Source organism: Rhinolophus ferrumequinum, chromosome 9 (genome assembly GCF_004115265.2).
Source record: "Rhinolophus ferrumequinum isolate MPI-CBG mRhiFer1 chromosome 9, mRhiFer1_v1.p, whole genome shotgun sequence".
Lineage (NCBI taxonomy): Eukaryota > Metazoa > Chordata > Mammalia > Chiroptera > Rhinolophidae > Rhinolophus > Rhinolophus ferrumequinum.
In genome coordinates, this window is record NC_046292.1 from 38592124 (window position 1) to 38616052 (window position 23929).

The 23929-nt window shown below is 42.8% G+C and overlaps 1 protein-coding gene across 6 annotated transcripts; it reads right to left on the minus strand.

Annotated features, from left to right (window-relative positions):
• Nucleotides 1-190: 190 nt before the first annotated feature.
• Nucleotides 191-23874, minus strand: YIPF1 (Yip1 domain family member 1). Of its 6 annotated transcripts, none has more exons than XM_033114018.1 (11): nt 23742-23851; nt 23245-23316; nt 22805-22884; nt 18757-18887; nt 15627-15707; nt 15293-15380; nt 11416-11532; nt 8212-8378; nt 7668-7850; nt 3516-3613; nt 191-340 (listed from the first exon to the last, which is right to left on the minus strand). In XM_033114018.1, exons 3-10 carry the CDS (start codon nt 22833-22835, stop codon nt 3524-3526), a joined length of 888 nt encoding a protein of 295 aa, XP_032969909.1. In that variant the 5' UTR covers nt 22836-22884; nt 23245-23316; nt 23742-23851; the 3' UTR covers nt 191-340; nt 3516-3523. The 6 variants fall into 6 exon arrangements, with proteins under 6 accessions (XP_032969909.1, XP_032969906.1, XP_032969904.1 ...); XM_033114015.1 differs by having other exon boundaries at nt 18757-18890; XM_033114013.1 differs by having other exon boundaries at nt 18757-18917.
• Nucleotides 23875-23929: the final 55 nt, after the last annotated feature.

A 23929-nucleotide genomic window follows, 5' to 3' on the forward strand; every position in this document is an offset into this window, starting at 1 on the left:
ACCTCACAAGTTAGGATGGATCCATTTCAGGTTCTAAGGGCACACCTAACGTGAAGCACATCACATGACCGTGAGAGGCAAAGGGCAAGGTACTTGAGCTCGTCTAAGCCATTCCCTTGTATTTCATCCAAAACAGCGCACCGTCACAATGACCATCAACAGGTGAGAAAGAAGAGCTGAACGACACATGTGCTGAACAACATTTAATTTTCATTTGTTAAATAGGTGATGAGGTTTCCATGCAGCACCATCCAGATGTTAGCGGTTGGTGCCGTTCCATCAGTTTTCCTGCTGGCTTTGGTGTCCAAAAGAACCACACTCCAAAAAACACAAAAGAGGACTGAAAAACAAAAGAAAGAGTGACTTTCAAGATACAGATTCCCCCGTACAGAAAGGAGTAAATTGTAGAAAAGCGTATTTATTTATGTTTAAAGGAGAACTTCAATACCAGAGGAGTCTGCCCCTACCAGACTGCTTTCCTTACATAAACTATGTCACTGGACAACCAAACAGCAGGTGAAGGGAAGTTTTATAAGAGAAGTATTCTAGTTAATAAACAAAGAAGGCAGAATTGAAGTCTCGCCATGTTGAAACCCCTAGTGAATTAACAGAGGCATTGCTTATTAATGGCCACTAATATCAAAAAAATAAATAATTAGATATTATGAGTTTATGGATGGAAGAATTGAACAGCACATATCAAGTCGTCTTGCTCAAATCCTCCCCAAAAGCCCCTGAATCTGATCAAACCTGTAATGCAACCACCAATTTGCAGATGACACCATAGAGATATGATCAGCAAAATCTAGTGAGATGGTGAGAACATACAGGATAAACAATTCTTCAACAAACAAATGGCAAAAGGGAAGAAAGAGGAAGACAGAGTAGGATTCTATGATTTAAAAGACATTTAAGAGATACTTCAACCAACTACAACATGAAATTCAAACACAAGTATATTTGATATTAAGGAGTTATATATGTATTTTTTTGAGTTATATTTTTTAGATGTGACAATAGTATTACGGTTATGTTTTAAAGGGGATCTTTTATAGATATAGCATTTAAATATTATGGATGAAATAATAGGATATCTTAGATTTGCTTCAAAATAATATGGGAAGAAAAGGTGGTTGTATGGATTAGATTGGCCAGGAGGTAACACCTGTTGAAAGTGGGTGATGGGTACATGGGAATTCATTATACTATTCACTCTACTTTTGACTATATTTAAAATTTTCTATTAAATAAGTTTAAAAAAAGAATTAAAAGTTATTATGTTGACCTACTTGTCACTCCAGGTTCTCCCAATTTACCTCAAAGAAAGGGAACAAAGAAGAATATAAGAGAAAGACATAGCCCATGGATTCTCTCGGCAGGGACGTGTCAGACATGGTGTGGAAAAGAATAAGGGCCTGGCAGAAGATAGAGTTAGCCATGGTGTGAAGTCATGCAGTTTGGATGCTGTGTTTAAGAGGATTAAAGCACTGAATTAAAGCTAATTTCAGAATGAAAGAGTTGATGTGTATAGACCTAGTAAAAAGGTTTGTAGCTTTGGCTTATGAAATGAACACTCTTGACATGAATGAGTGAAAGGATAATTGCCTATAAACCCTGTGTATCAAATCAAGAGGTTTTAATTATAAAGGAGTCTCCTGGAGCTCTTTGCTTATCTATTAAAGCCCTTCTCACACTGCAATGTAATCGTCTGCTGGCTGCATTCCTCTGGACAGATCCACTTGTCACGACCCTGGGAAGGCAGCCCCAATCTGGATGCGGCCCTTCAAATACTTGATTCCTCAAGCCAAGGTAAGCCTTCTAAGTAGTTTCCAGGCTTTACCTGGATTTTGGCTCAGAGAAGAAATGACACTGGCTGTCAGGTGATAATTTTTAAAAAGGAAGGAGAGAAGGAAGTCAGATAGTCTTTATAACATCTCAGTAACTTCTGTAGGGGTAACTTCCCTGATTACAAGTAATTGGAGGCTCCCCTATGATCCTGAGGTTTCAGGCAGAGAAGGGATTAATGCTCTCCCAGTACTCCATTCCAGGCTAAGCTCTCCAATGCACAGATTTACATGAAGAAGGTTATCTGCAAGATTAGAAGCCATACTTTTTCAGTGAAAGCTCGGAGTCTAGAGATTACAGTGGAGGGCACAGCCAGCTCGTAAATCTGCAGGGCCTGGGGCTCTGAACAGCCCCTTTCATTGGCAAAGCGACTGATGCTTCTGCCAGGAAGGCTCAAAAGAAACTGTTCATCACTATCTCATTTGGAGATTTGACACCCAAATGGAAGTACTGACACCCAAGTTTATAGATCTGAGCAAAGCCCGGCTGTATCAAATCCGTGTAAATCAGGATGGGAGGTCTACAAGGGCCCCGAGGGCCAGGCCGTTCTCAGATGCCAGCTTCTGACTCTTAAGGCTTATAGCACCAGGGACATTTGATCTGGAGCCTTCATAACCAAGATGTAAGAAAGGAACTGTCGTCTCAGCTCAGGTGCAGGCTGAAAGAGCCCCTCCCCAGGGCCTCACCGGGCTGACGGTCAGGCATTCTGGGCCAGCATTGCAGGGGCCCAGGCAACTGTCACCATGGTTTTCTCTACCTCTGTCCCTCTACAACTGGGCTCGTATTTTCTGTTCTCAATAATGTGGCATCATTATGCCCCAAAGAACAGCCTACGCCCTCATCTCCCCAAAAGCCACGGCCAGCTGACTACTCTTTTCAGAACAATGGGTAACTGACTGCTTCTGCTTAACCTTCAGCACCCTGTTCAAACCAGACGCCCTCTGTGATGTACAATACAAGGTGTCATGCGATAACAAGGTGAGTGTTGACTGTTGGAAAGGAAGGAACATTGCAGACAGCTAAACAGCAAGTGCAAAGGCCTGAACAATTCTGGCAATGGCAGGAAGTTCAGCATGACTGCAGCCTCGGCAGACTGAGGCGGTAGAACAGGGAGGCAAGGAACAGGGAGGCATGGAGGAATTGACATTTTTTCCTGTACTCTGACCCGCTAAGCCAACCCTTGACAGTGGAATCATCAGAGGCCCACAGAACAAACCAGGCAGGCGAATTTGTAAGCTTTGAAGAATCCACTAGTAATTCAACAAAGGTCCTATTCAGAGCCCGAAGCAAGGTTGAAAAGTCACAGGGAAACCAGGAGAAACCACCAGGGCTGTACCCAAATGGAGGAAACCCACAATGTACTGCTGGGAAGGGGACAAAGGCAGGAGAGGAGAGGATGCTGGACCGAAAGGCAGGAGCTCCTTTTATAGAAGAATCTCAGGGCTGGTATTTCCCAAATCTATAAAGCCAGCTCATGTGGATTTCACAACTGAAGATTTCAGCAAGAAGGACACACAGACAGACATGCATGTGCACACACCACACTAAATTGTATAAAAAGATGCAAGGCTCTGGCCCTCTCTGTTCTTCTGCTAAGTGGAACAGAATTGACGCACCTGCCCATTTTTTACTGTACCACACAGCAAGAAGATAAAAATGTAATTTCTTACTTTCCTCGTTAGCTAGACTTGGCTGCTGCAACTGTTTGGTTTGGAACAACTGTAGCTGTTAGGAGATGGTCCATCTCTGGTGCATCGAAAAAGTATGCCTGCCGAAAAAGGAGAACCATACAGGGAATTAAAAAACTGTTCTAGACTCCATGCTAACAGTACTTCTGGGCTCTTGTGGCCTCTAGGTTTCCCCCTACCGCATAGGTCATCGCACTGAATGAACTACAAGCGTCTGTTTCTGTCTGTCTCACTCAACTGTGAGTGCCTTTTTAAATTTCATTATCGTTTATGGAGCACTTTCTACATATAACCTAATCTTCATAACAACCCCATGCGGTTGCTATTATCCTCATTTGACAGATGAAGAAACTGAGGCTCAGAGGGGCTGTCACTCAATCAGGTGCACGTGGCTAACGAGTGGGGGAGCCAGGACTCAAAACTGGGTCTTTCTAACTCTAAAGCTCAAGCTCGTCATCACTCCGTGATACAGCCTCTCCTCCAAAGACTGTCTCCTTCTTGACTTTGTGTCACCAGCCCCTCGCACAGGGCCTGGCACACCGCGTAAACGATCAGCACTTAATGAACTGATAGATTGCTGCTAAGCCAGGCTCTCTGCAAAGACCTTTAAAACAAAGTGCTAGGCAGGCCTTGCCTCATAAGTCTTCAGCTTGGAAATGAAAGGTTTAGTAAGTGCTTCCACTCACCATCTACAATTTAAGTGTCAAAAATCAGGAGGTGGAAGAGAGAAAACATTAAGGAGAATCTTCTCACCTGTTCCCAGGTCTGAGAATCCTAACTTTAGTCCAGGAAATACCAATCTCACTAGCCTTGAACACTGGTGTTTCAAAGGAAAGGTGAACTGTTAATAAATCAAGGACCACTGCATGCTTTTGACTCCCCCTTGGAGGCAGGGCATTAGAAAAGTAAAAAAATAAAAAGCCACCAGAATCATTTCACCAGTTCTGCTCTCTATTAGCCAGAAGGGGGCACCCACACGACATGCTGGAGCTTTCCCGAAACATATTCTGTGGTAACTCCTCAAGAGACCATTTCAAAAAGTTTCTAGCTGCAGACTCCTTCTAGTTTATCACATTCCCAGAGTAATTCTATTCATTTTAAAAGTCTTCTTCCCCTGACCGCTTCCAGCAGCTGTTTTCTGAGGCAGGAAAGAAGAGTCCCTAACTTAAGGAGAAGAGACCGGGGCCATGCTGCTAGTGTTGGGCCCTCCAATGAACTGGCAAGGGTGCTGAGCCACGAAGCCCCCACCATGCAGGAAAAATGCCTTTCTTCCATGGACTTGACATGTGCCTAAGTCACCTGGATAAGTCACTCCACCCCTGTGGGTCTCCGATTTCTTAACTGTAAAATGAAAAGATCGGAAAAAACGATCTCTAAAGACAAGTTATAACTCTAGGATTCATTAGTTCCACAAATACTAGGGCACAGAACCCGCTGCTGTCAGCGGGAACCACCTCAAACAGGCTCGTACATGTCCAATCATCCCAGCCAAGGACACACCCTCTGCTGCTTCCTTAGTCATCTCTGCCAGGTGTGTGCCAGTACCAACTTGGAGATCGTGTACAGGTGCAGCACCAAGGGGACCTCAGGAGGTGTAGGCCTGTCATATATTTCACTACACTAAGGCAAAAACACCAGTCATGCTCCCCAGGGGGGAGTGAGGAGACCACGCTATCTAGTTCAGTCAGTGTCCCCCCAGCTCATAACTCCCCTGCCAATTCTACTCCTTGCCCTTCCAATAATAATAATGTCTTCATTTATACAGCTTGTCATATTTTTCACGTTGCACATATCCTTCAATCCTTACAACAGTGAAAATGTCACTACAGCGTTTTCTAAGTGAGGAGGCAGGGGTCCAGAGAGCGGACATAAGCAAAGCAGACAGTGATGGATCTGGGACTAGAACCCATCCCCTGATTCCGCTTCAGCCCTGCTGCACTGCACACCTCCTCCAGAAGGGAAAGGAGGCGGGGATCTCCCATGTGGAGAACAAAACCCCAGGCACCGCGGGCCCCTCACCACACACCTGATCATGGGTTGGCTCCTTCCCTGAGGAGGAGGAAACTCTGCTCCCCTCCAAGAAGAAGTCCTATTCCCACAATGACCTCCCTGCTCTACCGTCCCTCTGCCCTGCTCCGCTGAGTCCCTGAAACTGACAATGCCTTTTCTCCTGCCTCCTTCTCTCCTCCAACTTCTCCACCAGGTATATAGCAGGTAAGAAGTTCAGAAGAAAGACGGGAAGAGGCCAGTGCGAAGCGCCATTGCAAAGGCCTAGCGCCATTGCAAAGGCCTAGTCTTTCCGAGTTGTGTGACCCCGGACCGCTCTTCCTGGGGCACACAGGAGGAATAAGCAGGAATGGCCCTGACAGCTGCTGATGACACAGGGCTCTTCTAGAAACTTCTTTACATCTGAAGAAATTGTCACAGTCTATGAAGGGCTTTCACAACCATTTCATGGAGTCTCACAAGAACCCACGAAAATAAGAACCTCCCTACCAGATGAGGAAACCAAGGTTCTGAGAGCTAAGGCACTTGCCTTAGCAGCTCCCAATCCTGTGCTCTTTCCACTTCACGATAGTCTCTCTTTCGGAAGTTCCTGAGTATCAAGGTGGGCAGCTAAATCCTACCCTCAGTGTCATTTACACCACAAGGGAGTAATAGGCACAAAATAAACTCGCTGGCCACAGGTACCAGATGACATGGGATAATAACACCCACCACCACCACCACCACAAGCATATCTCCCTGCTCCTTTGTCCAGTTTGCCTTGCTTCTCTCTATTCTTTACAGAACCACACAAGGCCATGCCTGTTCTCCTGCCTCTTTCTCTTCACCAACTTCTCAACCAGGTATATAATGGGGGGACATTTCAGAAGAGAGATGGGAAGACACCAGTGAGAGGCGTTACAGTGAGAGAGTTAGTCACAATGAAAAGGACATTCTTCTTCAGCAGACAGAAGGGTCACAGCAGCATTTCAAGGGATCAGCCAGAGATTCCAAGTGCCAGAAATTAACAGTGTCCCTCTGCCATGAGTCAAACCAACAGTCCCCTACCTCAAGGGTTTAAAGCTTAGGCACATGTTAAGTGCGTGTAAATCAGGTTTCTGTGTCAGAACTTGGCACATTTTAGGAGACTTGTTCAATGATAAAGTATTGGGATCTTATTAATGCACTTAATGAGACTACGGTTGTATACACAAAAATATTAAAGATCAAACAGTGCCAAAGTAATATTTCCTCCCACAACTGCAAAGCCTGACCAAGGGTCTGGACACGTGCTACGTGGGCATCTTCCCGAGGGCATGTCCTTTCCTTCATCACTGATCTTACATTCTTGGACTCGGAGGTTTTTCAAAACCTGTGCCAGGCCTTGTTAAGGCCATGGACAGCAATTTTTGAGCACCACGTGTACATAAGGTACAAAACCCTGTCTCCTTAGGATCAAAGGAAAAGGAAAGGGACCTAATTTATGGGCACTTATGAGACAAGTTCTACGTTATGTGCTTTATTATTTTATGTTATCCTCAGAATAACCCTCTGTGGCAGGACCTATTATACCCATTTTACAGATTAAGACATTCAGATTCAGAGACGCTAAGTACCATGCCCAAACCCACATGGTCAGTCAGTGACAGAGCTGGGCTTCGATCTGGGTCTGTCTGACTCAACAGCACATGCTCTCCTAAAAAAAGACACCTAAATGCACAAACTCAAAAACTATTTTAAATCTTGTTCACTTTAAAAATAAACCCCCTTTCCTATATTTGATGCCATTCTCAAGTTTTCCACCTATAAAGCTTTAAATTTCAAAACTCCTTCCAGGTATGAGCAGAAAACCAACAAAGGTATCCAAAAGCAGAACTCCCTCCCCTCCCGCTCCCCAATCCTATTTATAGACACTCATCCACCCCCACTTCCTCTGACCAGACACCACATCCTAATCAAACTTAAGAAATGAGGTAAAGTGGGGGATTAAGATCAAATTCTCATGAGTTTCCCACTTCTCATCCAGGAGAATCTATCTAAAAGTAGTTATTTCATGGATCCAGTCTTTAAAGAACCATCGGGTCTAACAGGTTGAGGACTTTCAGTATTGGCCTCTCAAGCACAGCAGAACACGGGAATGAGACATACCAAGCAGCCCACAGAAAGCAGCATGTGAAGCACCACGATTGTCACAATTGTGGCCAACGCGATGCGCCGATTATCCTCACGGACGGCTGGCCAAAATGTCATTGCCAAGACAGAGCCTGAGATGCCCAGGGCCATTAGGACTAGAATCCAACGAACAGCTTTCTGGGGAATAATCCACAGTATCTGAAAGAAGAGAGGGAGGGGAGGGGTTTGGGGAGGCATTTCAGAGAGGCATTTGTTCATTCCAGGCACATGTGTTTACAAAGGCCCGTGAGCCAATCAGCGCTGGGCCCCCACTGCCTCTGGTTTCTCAGCACAGCCTGAGAAACACCACCAGCATGCAGACTGAGGTGAATGCTTTCATAACGAAGGGCTTGAGATCCAGTGAAGGAAGGCACTTGGCTCCCCAGTCCCCATTCATGTTGAACTTCTACATTCAAAGGGTGTTTTTCCGGCACACATCAGTGTTAGGCTAGAAAGAATGATGCTGGTTAAATTTTTCAACCCAGGACAGAGCATTACTCAGAATAAGTGTGGTACTTACTGCTGTGGGGATATAAATGAAGAGTGAATATCCATAAACGCACACAATCTCCAAAAACGAATAGGAAACGATGTTCATAACTCGGCTGTTTCTCCACAGGAGGAAACCCCAGAGTGCGAGAGGAACCAGCCAGGCATAGGCATAGATGACGGTGGCTGCTATGGACACTGGCGACGACAAGACACAAGTTTTAATCCCCACTAAACCTTGAATGCACTATCAGAGCATTTCCAAGACCCTACTGGACCTAGTTCCTAACACGTCCCTCTACTTCACTGGACCAGGGGATCATGTCTTACTGGTTTTCATAGTCCCTGAGCCTGGCACACTACCTGACACATAGTAGGCACTCTAAAAATCTGCTGAATTGATGAATCTTGGGCATTTGTCTTTGTGGTGATGACCAGTAGTCTCTCATATGGTTTTCTAAAGTTGTTTAATAACAAATTTAAATACTATTAAATTAGTTACTAAAAACTGAATCATGTAACTGAAATACTTCAGAGGGCCATACTACAAATGTTCAAATATACTGGAGCATTTCAATCAAATAAAAGCCAACTATCCCTTTGGAAGAACATGTCCTCTTTCCTAGTATAACAAGAGCTGACACTGATTTCTTTAGCAAATTTATTAAAATACCCTGGGTACAGATTAACTTGCTCTGCATTCTATTTAGAGTTCCTTCTGTCTCTGAAATAGGGAGTTCCAGCTTATTGATGAATTGCTTGAAATATTCTCCAGTTTCACTTTCTTCTTTAAACAATTCTGGCTCTGTGGTGGAAAGGCTATTTAGCAGCTTCTCAGAACAGCCATGTTCAGTATATTACTGTACCTCCCTCCTCCTCCTCCAGCTGCAGCAGCACACCCTAGAGGTTTCATTCTCCCCCTTCTGGAGTGGAGGATCATAATGTGTGGCTAAGCCCGAGGCACCAGCCCTTCCTACACAAAAATCAGCAGGTAGTTCACTTACCACGCTTGGCAAGAACAAAGGCACCCCTAGCAATTACGGTCAGACTCTGGTAAGACGTAACTATCCAAAATATTGTTAGCTGCCCAGAGCAGTTTTTTCACCTTGGGAACTCCCTGATTAAGCCAAATGCAATTTTGCTGACATACTGCTTTTTTCTTGGACAACTAAAAGGAGGGGAAGGGAATTACTACTATGGCTACAGCTAGTCACTGGGTGCCAGGCATTATACTGAGTGCTTTACTGAGAGGCAACATTGTGTAACAGTCAAGGGCAAAGACTCTGGATGCAGACTTCATGGGTTCTAATCCTAGCTCTGCCACTCATAGCTAAATAACTCTGGGTGGTGAGTTACTTAACCTTCCTGCCTCAGTTTCCTCATCTATAAAATGGGAATGATAATAGTACACTACCTTATAAAATTACTAGAATTGTATATGAGTAAATGAACATTAAATGCATAAAAACAGGTATACTTAGAACACTGATTGATAAATAATAAATGCTCAATCAGTAATTAGCTTTTTATGTTATTTTGTAAACACATTATTTCATATATTCTGTAACTTCATTTTAGAGATAAGGGAAAAGGATCAGAGAAGCTAAGTGGTTTGGTCAAGATCAAATAATAACTAGTGGATGCAGGATCTGCCCTTGGATGTGTGGCTTATACTCTTAATGTACAATAGAAAACTGTTTATTGATGGAGGCAATCACTACCTTACTGGTACATACATCCCATGACTCCCAGATACTGGGATGCCCAGCCAAAGAGGGTAAGAAAAGATAAAGACTCTCCTGAGCTTCCAGACCTTCGGGCAGGGTGATTCACTCCTTCTTGTCCATCAATATACCTATATGTACCTTGGATATAGAAATTAACACATGCCATTTACAGCAATACTCATTTACCTGTCTTTTCTTTGCTTAACCATTGAGCTACTTGAAGGCAGGGTCAGTATCTCATGGATAACATTTATGAAGTTAAACTCAAACTCCATTTGACAAATGGAGTTGAGACTGAATCCAGGTCTGACTCAATGATGGAGAAGAAAAGAGAAGAAGGGAAAACGGGCATGAAGAGTAGAGGGGAAGAAAGAAGGAAGGATGCACAGAGGTGCAAAGATACACACACTCAGGTAAATACATGTCTCTATATACATGCATATATGTGTTATGTGTATATATAAACAAATATTGACTATTGCTTTACATACTATATCAACTCTTTATTCTTACAATAGCCCTATAACATAGGCATTATTATTCCCGTTTCACTGATATGGAATCTGAGGCCAAGAGAGATGAAATAACCTGCGCGACAAAGCAGAAGTTAATGAGTGGTAGAGCAGGAACTTGAAGCCAGTGACCTCGTTCCAGAACCATGCTCTTGTACAGTCTATATACAGCCTCTCGACAGGAGAGCAGGCAGGGAGGGAAAGAGAGAACTGAGAAAGTGGATCCATCTTGTGCAAAGCCAAACTTCTTCATTTTGGGGTGGCTGTCATCTGCAAGTCCTTAAAAGCTGTTTTGTTTTGTTTTATGGTTTGTTTTTTAAATTATCCAATACTACCACAAGAAAGGACATTTTAAAACACGAGTGTCATCCACCAGCCCATCACGGCATGGACACCCTCATTTCTGCATTCTCCCTTCTAGCACTGACCTAGACTGTGCAGACGTGTCTTTAACAAAGTCGCTAACAGCTCAGGCATCAGTTTGGATGATCACTTCCACCTTGCTCTAGAGCTTCCTAATTCCTGGCTACAGACCTAGCTAGCTGAGTCATCATGACTTAAATAACAACGCCCGTATGGTTTCCAACATTTGGGTGACACAAAGAGTGCTACAATGGAGACTTTCATGCACACTGCTTTTCACGTACTTTGTACATTTTTCTTTGGATAAATTTCAAGTGCTATTGGGCATTCCTTTACAGTTTTCCAGAAGACTATGTGGATTCACAATATTGTGACTGTACTTAATGCCACTGAATTGTAAACTTAAACATATGAATATGGTAAATTTCATGCTATGTATGTTTTACCACAATTTAGAAAAAAAGGTTATGTAGATTTAAATACATGGGTGGTAAATTCTCAGGAAGTAGGTAGTTTGAAATACAGAAAGCAGGGGCTGCGGCACCTAGACACGGGGCCTCCGAGCTCAGTGGATGAAAGGAACTCATGGTTTATAAATGACAGCATTCCAAATGAGTCAAGCTATTGACCAACCTTTTCGGAATTCGGGTACATAATGGTATGTCTTCTCTCCCAGATGGATTAAGAAGTTGGAAAGATTCCCACTAATTGCTATGGCAAAGACCAATGTGGCACATATCCAAAAGGGGCCTGCAAAGGAAACCAGAAGATTCACAAACAAGAAAATGAAGCACCAGCCTTTAGACTCTTACAGCTCCCTTAGAGCCCTAGTCATATAAGCAAGGGAAAATGAATTTTTGATGCATTCAATACTCATTTAGTGGGAATTTTCATTTTTGAAAGGTCGAACACACAACTCAGTAATGAGCTGCCTTAAAGATGGGGGCATTGGAATGCAAAGGCCAAAATACCTCCCACAATTAGGTGAATAAAGACACTGATTTGTTTATAGCTTCTTTTATTGGAGAACACCAAAAAAATTCATGAACATTTTGTGAAACCTTCCTCATCAGGACACAGAAAGCAAAAGCAAAAGTTATCTAAGTGCCAAATGTTAATGCCAGTGAAAAAGAACTTAAATTAGGTATGTCCTTCTGAAGTCTAAATGGAAGATTAGGGCAGGCAGAACACTTTAGGGAAGAGTTAATTTAATCTCCCGGTTCACCATGGGTGTGTGTGCATGTGCGTGGGTGTGCGTATGTGTGGGGGTGTTTAAGGCTTTATTTTTTTATTTCTTTTTTTAATGAAAAAGTAATACATGCACATAATTCAGTGTTCAAAAAAGTATAAAAGGGAATACAGAGAAAAGTAACTTTCTGCCCTCTCTATTCTCTAGCTATGCATCTCCCCTCCCCAGAGCTCACCACTATAACCATTTTCTAGTGAATCCTGCCAGAGATTTCTATAGACATATAAGCAAATGCCTATTTGTGCGTATGTTTATACAAATGACAACATACATATATACTTTTTCACCTTAATATATTTTTGCCTTAATATATCCTAGAGATTCTACCATAACTATTCATAAAAATCAGCTAATCCTTTTTTAGTGATTATGAAACATTCCAGTTAGTGGATAAGTACACCATACTTTGCAAATCCCTTCCATCATGGGGCTTGATTTCATGAACACCATCCTTGTTTCTTCCCATCTAGAAAAAGTACTATTAGAACAAATACAATTTTAAGTCAAAAGATTTTAATATATTTTACGAATTTCATTAATAGTTTGCAATACTTTTGGGATAACTGCAGGCGCCTTGACATATCATAAAATTAAGAAAATTACTGTGTTGGAGGAGACGACTAGCAGAAATGGGTTAGCACTTTCAAAGCCACACTGGTCCCTGAAAGTGGGAAAGGGAGCACAAACACTCAACTGGGATGCCCCAAAGAGTCACCATCAGCTTTCCAAATATTGCTGTTTACTCGTTAGCCTGCAAGCTCTCTGCTACAGGCAAGGACTAAATCTTGTTCACCACAGTATTCTGAGTGCCTAGCACATACAAGATTCAACAAACAAAAAAAGATGGGGAAAAAAACAACAACAAACCCCAAAACCCTACAACCAACAATTTAAAAATCCCCAAAAGCTTTGTAGAACAAATGAACAAAACGGACCATGTGTTATCCATACACCATCCCAGCACATGACCACAGTGGCCAAAATATTATAGGATCCATAACTGGAAAGCAGAGAATATCATATCCTATCAGCCATTATTTACTAAGTACTCACTCCCTTCTGGGCCCTGGAGTACTTAGGAAGTGCTGGGGATACAGCAATGCGCGACAGACACAGCCGGTGCCTCTAGCGCACTCAGGCCTGAAAGAAGCTTGGACTCCAGAGATACAACCACCACCTGCTCATCCCAGGCGTGCAACGGCTCCATACTGCCTTCTCTCTTCCTCTTTCCTGATTAATTCCTACTCTTCTTATGGGATAGGGGTGGGAGAGAGCCTTAACTTAGTTTGTATTATGTATTTTTATATTATGAAATGTTTTTAACATCCAGAAGTGCGCAAAGAATAAATCAAACCTCTCATTTTCTCTTTTATAAGATAAGGTTACCTTGGAGTGTGAGAAATGAAACAGTGGCACTTGTAGGGTGCTCACCAGATGTTAGTTCTACCTTTTCTTGTAGGGTGCTCACCAGATGTTAGTTCTACCTTTTCTTCCTCCTTGGGGGTGGAAACTATGACTTTATCTTCGAATCCTCAGTCTCTATCGCAAAATAAGGTGCTCAAAAATTGTTTGAGGGGCGGCCGGATGGCTCAGTTGGTTAGAGAACGAGTTCTGAACAACAGGGCTGCTGGTTCAACTCCCACATGCACCAGTGAGCTGCGCCCTCCACAACTAGATTGAAGACAACGAGCTGCCGCTGAGCTTCCGGAGGGGCAGCCGGATGGCTCAGTTGGTTAGAGCGCATGCTCTCAGCAAAAAGGTTGCCAGTTCAATTCCCTCATGGGATGGTAGGCTGCGCCCCCTGCAACTAAAGATTGAAAATGGCAACTGGACTTGGAGCTGAGCTGCGCCCTCCCCAACTAGATTGAAGGACAATGACTTGGAGCTGATGGGCCCTGGAGAAACACACTGTTGCCCAATATTCACCAATAAAATAAAAAAAAAAAAATTGTTTGAGCACTTAACTCTATGCCCAGCCCTCTGCTGGGAGACGATGACACGTATTACTCAGACCGAGCCTGCATCTCAAGAAGTTCTCAGACCAGAAGTAAGAATGAATGAGAGAGCTAAAAAGAGAACCCACTTGGCAACGCTTAGATGAGTGGCATGGACCCAGGCCATGGTTTGCACTCCACACTCACTGGAGCTCCAGGAATTCCAGCTGTCTGGACGGAACTCCTGGTACTGTAGCAGAGAGAGGGAGCTGAACGTCAGTGGGCCTCTCTTTAACCTCCACCAGAGTAGTTCCACTTTTTTTAGTTTTAAGTATTGGACATCCAGGCCATTTGATGAAAAGGTTCTGTAGTCTAAAACCTCTAGTCTAATAGGATAAATATGGGCTTTATGTAACACTGAACTAGGTTCGGGTTCTACTTTTTCAGTTTGACAACTCTCAGCCTTAGTTTCCTCACATGGAAAACAGGGATAATAGCACTTAATGCCCAGTCTTGTTGTAAGGATGAAGCAGTGTATATAGTGATTGACACAGTAGATTCTCATGAATTCCTTTTCTTCTTATAATCAATATCTATAATCGCGCTGAATACTTACTGTTCAGGATTGAGGATATATATCACTGAGCCTCACTGCGTGTCAGCTCCCGCATTTGGGATAGGTAATACCTACCCACAAGGTTGCTGGAAGAATTAAACGTGACCGAGTATCACAGTCCTTTGTAGAGCACCTGCACACAGCACTCAGAGACGTTGGCTCTCCTCTCCCCTCAAACACAGACGCCCACTGAGATTAGAGACCTTTCCTGCAGAGCACTGAGTGGACCTCTGACCTTTCTCAGATAACAGGGAGGGTGGGGATGACAGTGCTCCCCTGGCCCCTCCCTCTTACAGACTTCCAGTGCTGCTGCCTGAGTCCCACGGGGAGCCAGACTGCCTGAGGGCAGAGCTGGGACTCAGCCCATCAATGAAAAAGTGTGAGACTACCTTCTCGGCACTCATGCCCTCCCGCAAATCCTCTAAAAGTAACATCTCCTCTTATACAAAGTACCTTAATTTGTCTCAAGTTTGGAAAGTCTTTTGAAGACTTTCAAAGGACATACTATTACTTGTAATCATGGCATTAAGATAGCGGATAATTGCATTTTCTCCAAAATTTTTCCCAAGGGTTGCTACTGAAGCTCAGAAGAGTCAAATAAAATGCTGTATGCCTTGCCAACAGTACACTTCTCCAACTTTCCAGACAACCCTCACGCTCACCTGAGTTCAGGGGGACCATGGTAAAGAATAAAAACGGCACTACACATACCATAGAGGTCTGGATTGCTGCGGATATATAACCTCACAAAGTTTTTTCCTGGTATTGGCAAAAGAGACCCTTTGATTCTGTCAAAGACCTGGAAAACAACATAGCGGTAAGTCTACTGAAGTTTTTTTTTTTTAAGTTTAATAAATTCAACTACTGTAAAATTAAAACTCAGTTATTAGAGCTTTCCTGATGATAGTATTTTCAAATGCTAGTAACCCTTTACTTTTGTAACACTATAACCAGTAACAAAAGCTTTAACATTATTTGATTGTTTAACCATAGAAGAAACAAGTCTCCAATACATTTAAAGGAAAGGTGAAACTGGTTTACAAACCTGGTAAGTGTCTACATCAAAGAATGTTTGATAGTATTCAAATGTCCAGAACGGGGAGCTTTTCTTCTGTCCAGCAAGTAACTGTCAGAGATAAAATAAAACATACTGACCACAAAAGTAATTTCCTTATTCCAACTACATAGACAGAAAGGGAGCTGATCTAACGGAAAATCAAGATGTATGAAAGACTAAGCTGTTTTGTACTCATCAACCAATTTTGCAATAGCTATGCTCAACCCTCAGCCTGATATAACACGAGCTTGGGTTTTAAAGTCACACCGAAAGGCTGCAAATCCTGGTCCCTCCACTAGGGATTGGCTTTGTCAAATCACTAGATTTGTCTCAGTCTTAGTTCTCTTAAAGATACAGCTACCAAGTTTTACCTCCTAGGATTATAGGGAGGATTCATTACACGTATGTATTATGTACAATAACGTGTGTGTACATACATATAGGTGTATACGCACACACCAAACACACACATACAGAAGGCAGTCAGGGTCAATATCTTTTTCTCCCTCACCCCCTCAAGATACTTACCATTATTATCACCTGAATTCTCAAAAATGTGATATATTGATTCACTCTAAAGAACTAAAAACTTAAAATACGCTGTTCTGACAAAAGAACAAAACTGCACATGAGGAAGGTCACGTGCCCCAAAAGCATAGCTACTTAAAAGCAGAATGCAGGCCCCACGCCAGGACTCATGACTGCCACCTTCAGATAACTGAAGAGAATTCATACAGCGACACAGAGGCACTCTGAAGCTTTGCAGGGCAAGGGAAGGTACTATAGGCACGTACTTTTTGTTCACTAAAAAAGAGAATTTTTTTCACAATTAAAGTTGCCAAACAGTGGCTGCAGCCCCTTATGGTACTGAACAGCCTGCTTCGGGAAGTATTCAGTGTTGTCTCCGCACATACCATGGACAGCAGCCACAACTTGGAAGGGAAGTTGAGAAAGAGGAAACTGAAGGTTCTTTCCAGCCCTAATATTATATAAGATACTGAACACCACAGACTTATTCCATAAGCGAGGCCAAAGAATACTGGTAACCTCTTCCCCATTCACAGACAAAATTAAGATAATGGATAGAATGTTTTCAATTTTCAGATTTTTCCCCCTATACATTTCTTCTTAAACGTTTGAAACTTGCTCAGTGTGATGGTTAATTTTATGTATCAATTTGTCTGGGCCATTGTGCCCAGATAGTTGGTCAAACATCATTCTAGATGTTTCTTTGAGGGTGTTTTTGGAGGAGATTTCCATTTAAATCCGTGGACTTGTTGAGTAAAGCAGATTGCCTTCCCCTGTGGGTTGGACCTCTGCCCATCAGGTGACGGCCTGAAGAGAAAAGGCTGATCTCCTGAGCAAGGGGACTTGCTTCTCCAGGAGACTGCCGTCAAGACTTTATCTGCAATGCTGGCTTTTCCTGGTTCTACGGCAGAATGCCTTGGGACTCAAACTCCAGCTTCTTCCTGAGTCTCCAGCCTACCAGCCTCCTCCATCAGATTTTAGACTTGCCAAGCATCCACAATCATGGAAACCACTTCTTAGATCTCTTTTTCTCTATCTACACATCCCATTGGTTCTATTTCTCCGGAGAAATCTAATGCATTCAGTTCAGCTATGGTAATAATCACTCCTGTCTCCTGAGGGTGCCAATCACTTGAATGAGCACTTCACGGACACTAACTCTAGTCCAGAGGGGAGGACACAAGCTCTGGACTCACAGTGCCACCGTGTCAAGTTCCAGCCGCTACCTGCCAGCTGTGTGTAATGGGGCAAGTTACTTAAACTCTGTGCCTCAGGTTTCTCATTTGTAAAACAAGGATAAGAATACTTCCTGGCATACAGGGTTGTTTTGAGGATTAAATGAGATGACCCACGTAAGGAACTTTAAATGACGTCTGGCAGCTATTAAACACTGAACAAATATTAATATTGTGATGATGATGACAACAGTCAACGTACTATTTTCTTATGTTTCAGATGAGGAAACCCAGGCTTACGCAAGTTAAAATACCTTACCCAAGACCATAGCTACTACTGGCTGGACCAGGATTCAAAGTTAGGCTCCTACATCTGAGCTCTTGTCACAATATCTAGTATATGATGGTATTTAATTTAGCATAAACTTTGGTACTTATTTGGATATTTCATGGAGTTCCACAAAGAGCACCTGGCACCCAAGAGCTCCACTATTTGAAGAAGCCTGGGAACCCACTGCTATAAACTGGGTGCTCCTTTAGGATACTAGTCATGATTCCATTTATAAAAACTAGAAATACGATTTTTATGGAACACGACAGTACACATGGAAATAAATCTTCATGATAAAAAAAGCCACCTAAGAAGCACCATCCTACTAGATGCAGAAACCTAGAAGTCTCCTTAGAATCCTCCCCTCCTTCTCTCACCCCTTTGCCACCAAGTCCACTGACGCCACCCTCTATACCTCTGTGTCCAACTCTAGTACAGGCTTCAACACTTCTCACCTAAACCACTCAAACAGTTTCCTACCTGGTCTTCTGGCCTCCAGTGCATCTCCCTCCAATTATATTCCACAAGGTCAGCATACCTTAAGTATCTTTAAATATATCTGGCGATATTATTTAAAATCTTTCTATAGCTCCTGATAGTTTTCCGAACACGATTCATACTCACTGGGTTGAGTCCTGCCTATCTGTGTAGCCTCATCTCCTGTCTTCCAAGTACATTTTGTTCCCAATGTATATGCAGATAGGAGATGTACTGTCTGTACTGTGTTCTTTCATGACTCTGTGACTTTGTCGAAACTGTTCCCTTTGCCTGGATCACCCTTCCCCACCTTCCTCCTCTGGCTACTTCCTACTCTTTCATCAAGATTCATTAAGCTCACTGACTCCAGGAAGCTTCTGTAATCGCCTTCTCTCTGCTCCCACAATCTGGTGCTCCCTTCCAACATGGATGGCAATGGTCTGGTTGCCCATCTCTTTGTCCCCCCAACGTGGAGGCCATGTGTGATGCCACTTTGTGTCGCCACTGCCTGGCATTCTACCTATCACACAGGAGACAATAAACAAATTCACGAACACATCTTTTCAAAATTAAAAGAAAAAACACAATTTCAAAGACAAGTTCAAACCTCAGTTTTGTCAGAGTCATTTCCCAGCAACTCATCGTCCTCTTCTCTCCCTGAGGCTCTTGGGGGTCCTCGCTGATGTTTGGGGGTTTCACTAGGATCTTCAATGCTTATTGTGGTGGCATCTGTGTTTGCTGCTAAAGAAATGGCTACATCACCAAATTCTGAAATCAATTAGAACATAAGGGCATCAGGGACCTTACCCACACTGGAAATGTTATGCTTTTGATTTAAAGATAAGCTGTTACAATCTCAACTTTGCTACAGACCCTGTCTGATACAAATGGCAAAAGTCTCTGAAAAGAAAATCTCATCTAAAAATCAAGCTGACATAGAAAAATGGTTACGAAGACAACAGAATGTGGAGTCAGACCTGGATTTTAGTCCTGGCTCAGCTACTTATCAACTACATGAACCTGATTAAGGAACTTAAAGTTTATAAGCCTCAGTGTTCTCATCTGTACAATGGGGAGAATAATATTTACTTTAAAGAATGTTGGGAAAGTTAGGAATATTACCTAGCTCCTTAGCAGAGTGCCTGACCCACAGAAAGTACCCAATCTAAACCTCTCTTCTTTGATTCAAATACAAAAACATTTAATGGAAGTTATTTTTTCCAGCAAGTCCTATGTAGTCCCTATAGAAAATATGGGGACAAAAATGAGAAGTAGAAACTATGGAATAAAAATCACTTAGTCCCACCACAGAAAGGCAACCATTTTTAACTTTTGGTGTATTTCCTTTTCTCTATATAGTAAGATTCATGCCAGTGATGATGTTGAATGAATGAATATTCATTCAACAAATATTTACTGCATACCTACAATGTGCCAAGTTCTAATTAAGGATGTGATAGTACTATGTAAACAATTTTGTATTCTGTTCTATCTACTGGGAATTATATAAAAATGATATATTCATATTATATCAGTCTTTGCAATGATCGTTTATGTGGCTACATACTATTCTATCAGCCGGGGGGTGGAGAGAGTAGGAGAGAGACACCGTAAGTACACACAATTATTCCACTGTCATTGGATGCTTGGGGTGTTTCCGACTCTTCATTCTTACAAATAACGCTGTGAGGAGAGTCTGTGTAGAGAAAGCTTTTTGGGTTAGGATGAACACCTCTCAGTGTGATCACTAGGTCAAAGGGTACAAACCACTTGAAGGCTCTTGAGCCACAGTTCAACTGCTTTCCAAAAGAACCTAACCAATTCATGTCCACAAGAAATGCCTGAGACTTCCTGTCTCTGGGCATACTAACAAACTTTACTTATTTGCTCCTGAATACAACTCAGGGCAGCTTGGAACTTGGCAGGACTGAGACGAGGTATCAGCAGGGCACCATTGTAACACTACATATATGGCACGAATCCTGCCATTGGCAGTAGGATGGGGCTCTTGGATAACTGAACCCATTCTTATTGCCTTCCAGCTATGCAAATAGTTTTATAGACAGAACTACAGTGACTGAAATTAATTAGGTGGCTGATATGTTACAATTACTTAAGTTTCAGTCTCCAATGTTTTGTCTGTTGAAGCAGCATGAGGCTCTGGAGTGAGATGGTCCTTTGTTTAAGTTAAGACTTTAACACTCCATGACCTTAGGCAAATGACTCCGTATCTCTGAGTCTCTGTTTCTTCAACTATAAAATGTAGATAAATTTACAGAGAGATTTGGAGAATGAGATAATAAATAGTTACAACTATCATTTATTGACCGAACAGGGCACTGATTTAAAAAGATGAGGTCACAACTTTGCCTGAGAGAATCAGACCAAGACGATACATATACTTAAAGTCGCGTATTTCAAAAGCGGTAGTTTACAAGGGGCAAGGGTATGCCAGAAGAAAAGCAGATTGTCACATTCTAGGTACAAAGGCCAAAGAGGATCAAAGGAAGACACTAACTCATCTAGTTGATGGGCTTGGAAAAGACTTCTTGGAGAAGCTGCCATATATGAAGGATAGCCAGAGTGGTGGGGATGGCATCTCATGCAAAGGAAATGGGATGACGAAGATAGAAAATGTGTCTCGTGTTTGAGGAACAGCAGATGGCATAGTTTGATTGGAATGTAGGATGTGTGTACCTCTCATATGATGACTATTCACGCGTTCTGCTCTCTTAGTTATTCTTGCCCATCTCAGCTCCTTGAGGGCAAGATTGGTATGTTTCTTATTTCCACCAACATTCTCTGCTTCTACATCCTGGCATATCCCTTGCTATTTTTTTGCCTCTGTTCCTTTCTTGACACAGAATCTTGTACCTAAAGGCTCCTGAACTCCATTTATCCATCTAACACTACCATTCTTCCTCAGGGAAGCTTTCCATGACGCACACATCATCCTGTGTTCTTTTCTAAAGAGCAAAATCCTTAACATAATTTATAAAGTCCTGCAAGATTTGGCTCTGTCCCCTCTTAAACCCCACTTTGTGACAGCCTGTCCCACCATCAGAGCTCTGATACATTGGCCTTCTTTCAATTACTTGGAAAAAAAATCAAACAAATTTCCTCCCTCTGCAGGTACTGTGTATATGCTGTTCTCTCTGTTTGAACTTTTTCATATTGTACTCTTATATAGGATGGCCAAGGAAGGCCTCTCTAATGAAGAGAGATTTGAACGGGGTGAGGGAACAAGTCATGTGGCTATCTGGAGTAAGAATGTCCCAAACAGAAAGATGACACAAAAGCCCTAAGCTGTGAGTGTACCTGATGTCTAGGAGGAAGAGTGATGAGGCCCGTGTGGGTAGAGCAGATGGAGAAAGGGTAAGAGTAGCAGGAGATGAAATCAAAGGCAGTAGAGCGCTGGATCATATACGGCCTCCAAAGCACAGAATGGGCTCTGGCTTTCACTCCTAGTGAGATGGGAGCCACTGGAAGGCTTGAAAGGAATGACATGATCGACTTAATTTTAAAGGACTATTCTGGCTGCAAAATATTTACCATAGCGGGGCAAGGGAGGAAGCAGGAAGACCAGAAGGAGGGTAAGGGCTATAATAGAGACAAGAGGTGATCATGACCTTGAACACGGAGGGAGAGTAGTAGAGGTGGTGAGAAGTGGTCAGATGCTTTGATCCTCTGGATGTATTTTGAAGATGGAACTGATAGTATTTATGATGAAATGGATTACTCATCATATGTCTTCCTCAAATAGTAGTGAGATAGCATAAGTTGTGAAGGTAACCTGCCTGGGTTCAAACCCTGCTTTACCACTTCCTATCTAACCTGACGGCAAATTACTTAATTTTTCTAGTAACATAGGAAGAATAAAACAACTATTTCATAAAGTTGACATAAGGATTAAACTAGTTAATATTTGTAAACCACTTAGAACAGTGCCTGCCATATAGTAGAACTACACAAGTGTTTATAAGACAAATAAGCATTCATCAATCCCTAGCCTAGATGAGGCTCTGGGTTATGAGTTATGAACTCTTCCTATAGCCCTTTCATAGTTTGTAGATTATTTAATATTTAAATAAGATATTTAAAAGACCATTTCACAAATAAATGTCTCCCTTACTAGACTGATAGCTTCATAGGGAAGCAACTGGCTGTTGGTTCACTCTTCTATACCTGATAACTAGAACAATTGCCTGATTCACGGTCACACTCATGAGCTACTTACTGATTCAGTGAAGAAATGACCTGATCATATTTCATCATAATTATCTCTTTACACTTTTATCTACTCCCGCAGTATAAAAGAAAATTCTCCTTTATCTGTATCTCCTGTACCTGGTACAGTTCTAAACACAAAGTAAGTGCTCAATAAATGTTTGTTGAACTAAAGCAGGGACTCTATAAACATTTTCTGTAACCACGGTACTAAATTTATGTTACCATCTGAAGAGCTATTTGGCAAAAAAAAAAAAAGAACAGCTGGTGTGGACAAATAGAAAAACCTGGCTGTGGCCAATATTCTTTTACCAAGATGTTTGAAATAATCTACTTTAATGTATGTGCCAGTATAGCAATGAAAATTTGTCACTGTGACGGCAGAAATATTGATCATAAAGACAAAGGTGGGCACCCAACCGATGTACCTTCAAACTGCAAGTCATCTACAGCTGCCATTCAGCCAGTGGGTCTTCTCCCAATTATTAGGAAGCAAATTCGCAGAGGTCTAAAAAGGGAAAAATGAATAAACAGGATACCAAAATAAAATTTCTGCAAACAAATCTTATTTCAGCATTCGAAATGGTATTTGTTTCCCTTTTTAGTGGGGTTTGAAAGGTTTATATAAAAACAGTCATTTAGCCTTAGATATTATTAAAACTGTTATAAAGAAACTAACTGGAGGAGGCAGGTCCAAAGGTTCCATCCAATCTTACTATGTGTGTTTAGGGACCAGGTGCAGCGGGGAGATGAAAGGATGAGGAAGGGAAAGCTGGGGGTTGAGAAAGGTGGCTGTGAGCACAGTGAAGAGCAAAGGCAGTTCAGCCTAGCCAGTGGTTAAGGTCACAAGCTCTGGGGTCAGACAGACCTGGGTTTCATTCCTGATTCTGCTGCTTCTCGCTGTATGACTTTGGGCTCCTCGGGGTCTCAGTATTCTCATCTGTAAAATGGGTTCATAATGGTACCCTGTTTCCCCGAAAATAACACCGGGTCTTACATTAATTTTTGCTCCACAAGATGCATGAGGGCTTATGTTCAGGGGATGTCATCCTGAAAACTCATGCCAAAGCTTATTTTCCGGTTAGGTTTAATTTTCGGGGAAACCCGGTACCTATTCATACGGTGTTGGTGGCCATTAAATGAGACAGTAAGGCGCTTAGTGCACAGCCAAGCCATCAGCAGAAGCTGGGGTGATGGTGACCCTGACGCCTGGGGCACCCTGAGCCCTTTGCAGGTCTAGGAAAGAGATGCCCAAGAAGCAGAGGCAGTGTTTTAGGTGGAGGAGCTGGGCCGCAGCGGCCCGGCGGGCAGGGGATACCGAGACCCCTTTGTCCCGGGCCAGCCCCGCACACCCGGCCGCCTCACCTCGGGGGGCTCGGCGTCCAGCCGGTCCCGGGAAGGCTCCGGCCTCAGAAGCTCCGCGTAGGTTCCGGTCCCTTGGAGTTGCCGGAAGCCGGAGATCCGGGGGTCGGAACTTCTCCGCCTCCTCCGGGTAGAGCCCCGCCTCTTTAAAGAGATAGCAGCACCCGGAGACGTTGCTTCCGAAGACCTCA

Bases quoted from the DNA above. Each gene is read 5' to 3' on its own strand.
- YIPF1 (XM_033114012.1), bottom strand. From the start codon at position 22,835: ATGGCAGCTGTAGATGACTTGCAGTTTGAAG. The intron at 11,533-15,292 runs GTATGTGTAGTG...TTTCCTTTGCAG, and splicing joins CAGCAATCCAGACCTCTATG to GCCCCTTTTGGATATGTGCC. The intron at 8,379-11,415 runs GTTGGTCAATAG...TGTCGTCGCCAG, and splicing joins TGTACCCGAATTCCGAAAAG to TGTCCATAGCAGCCACCGTC.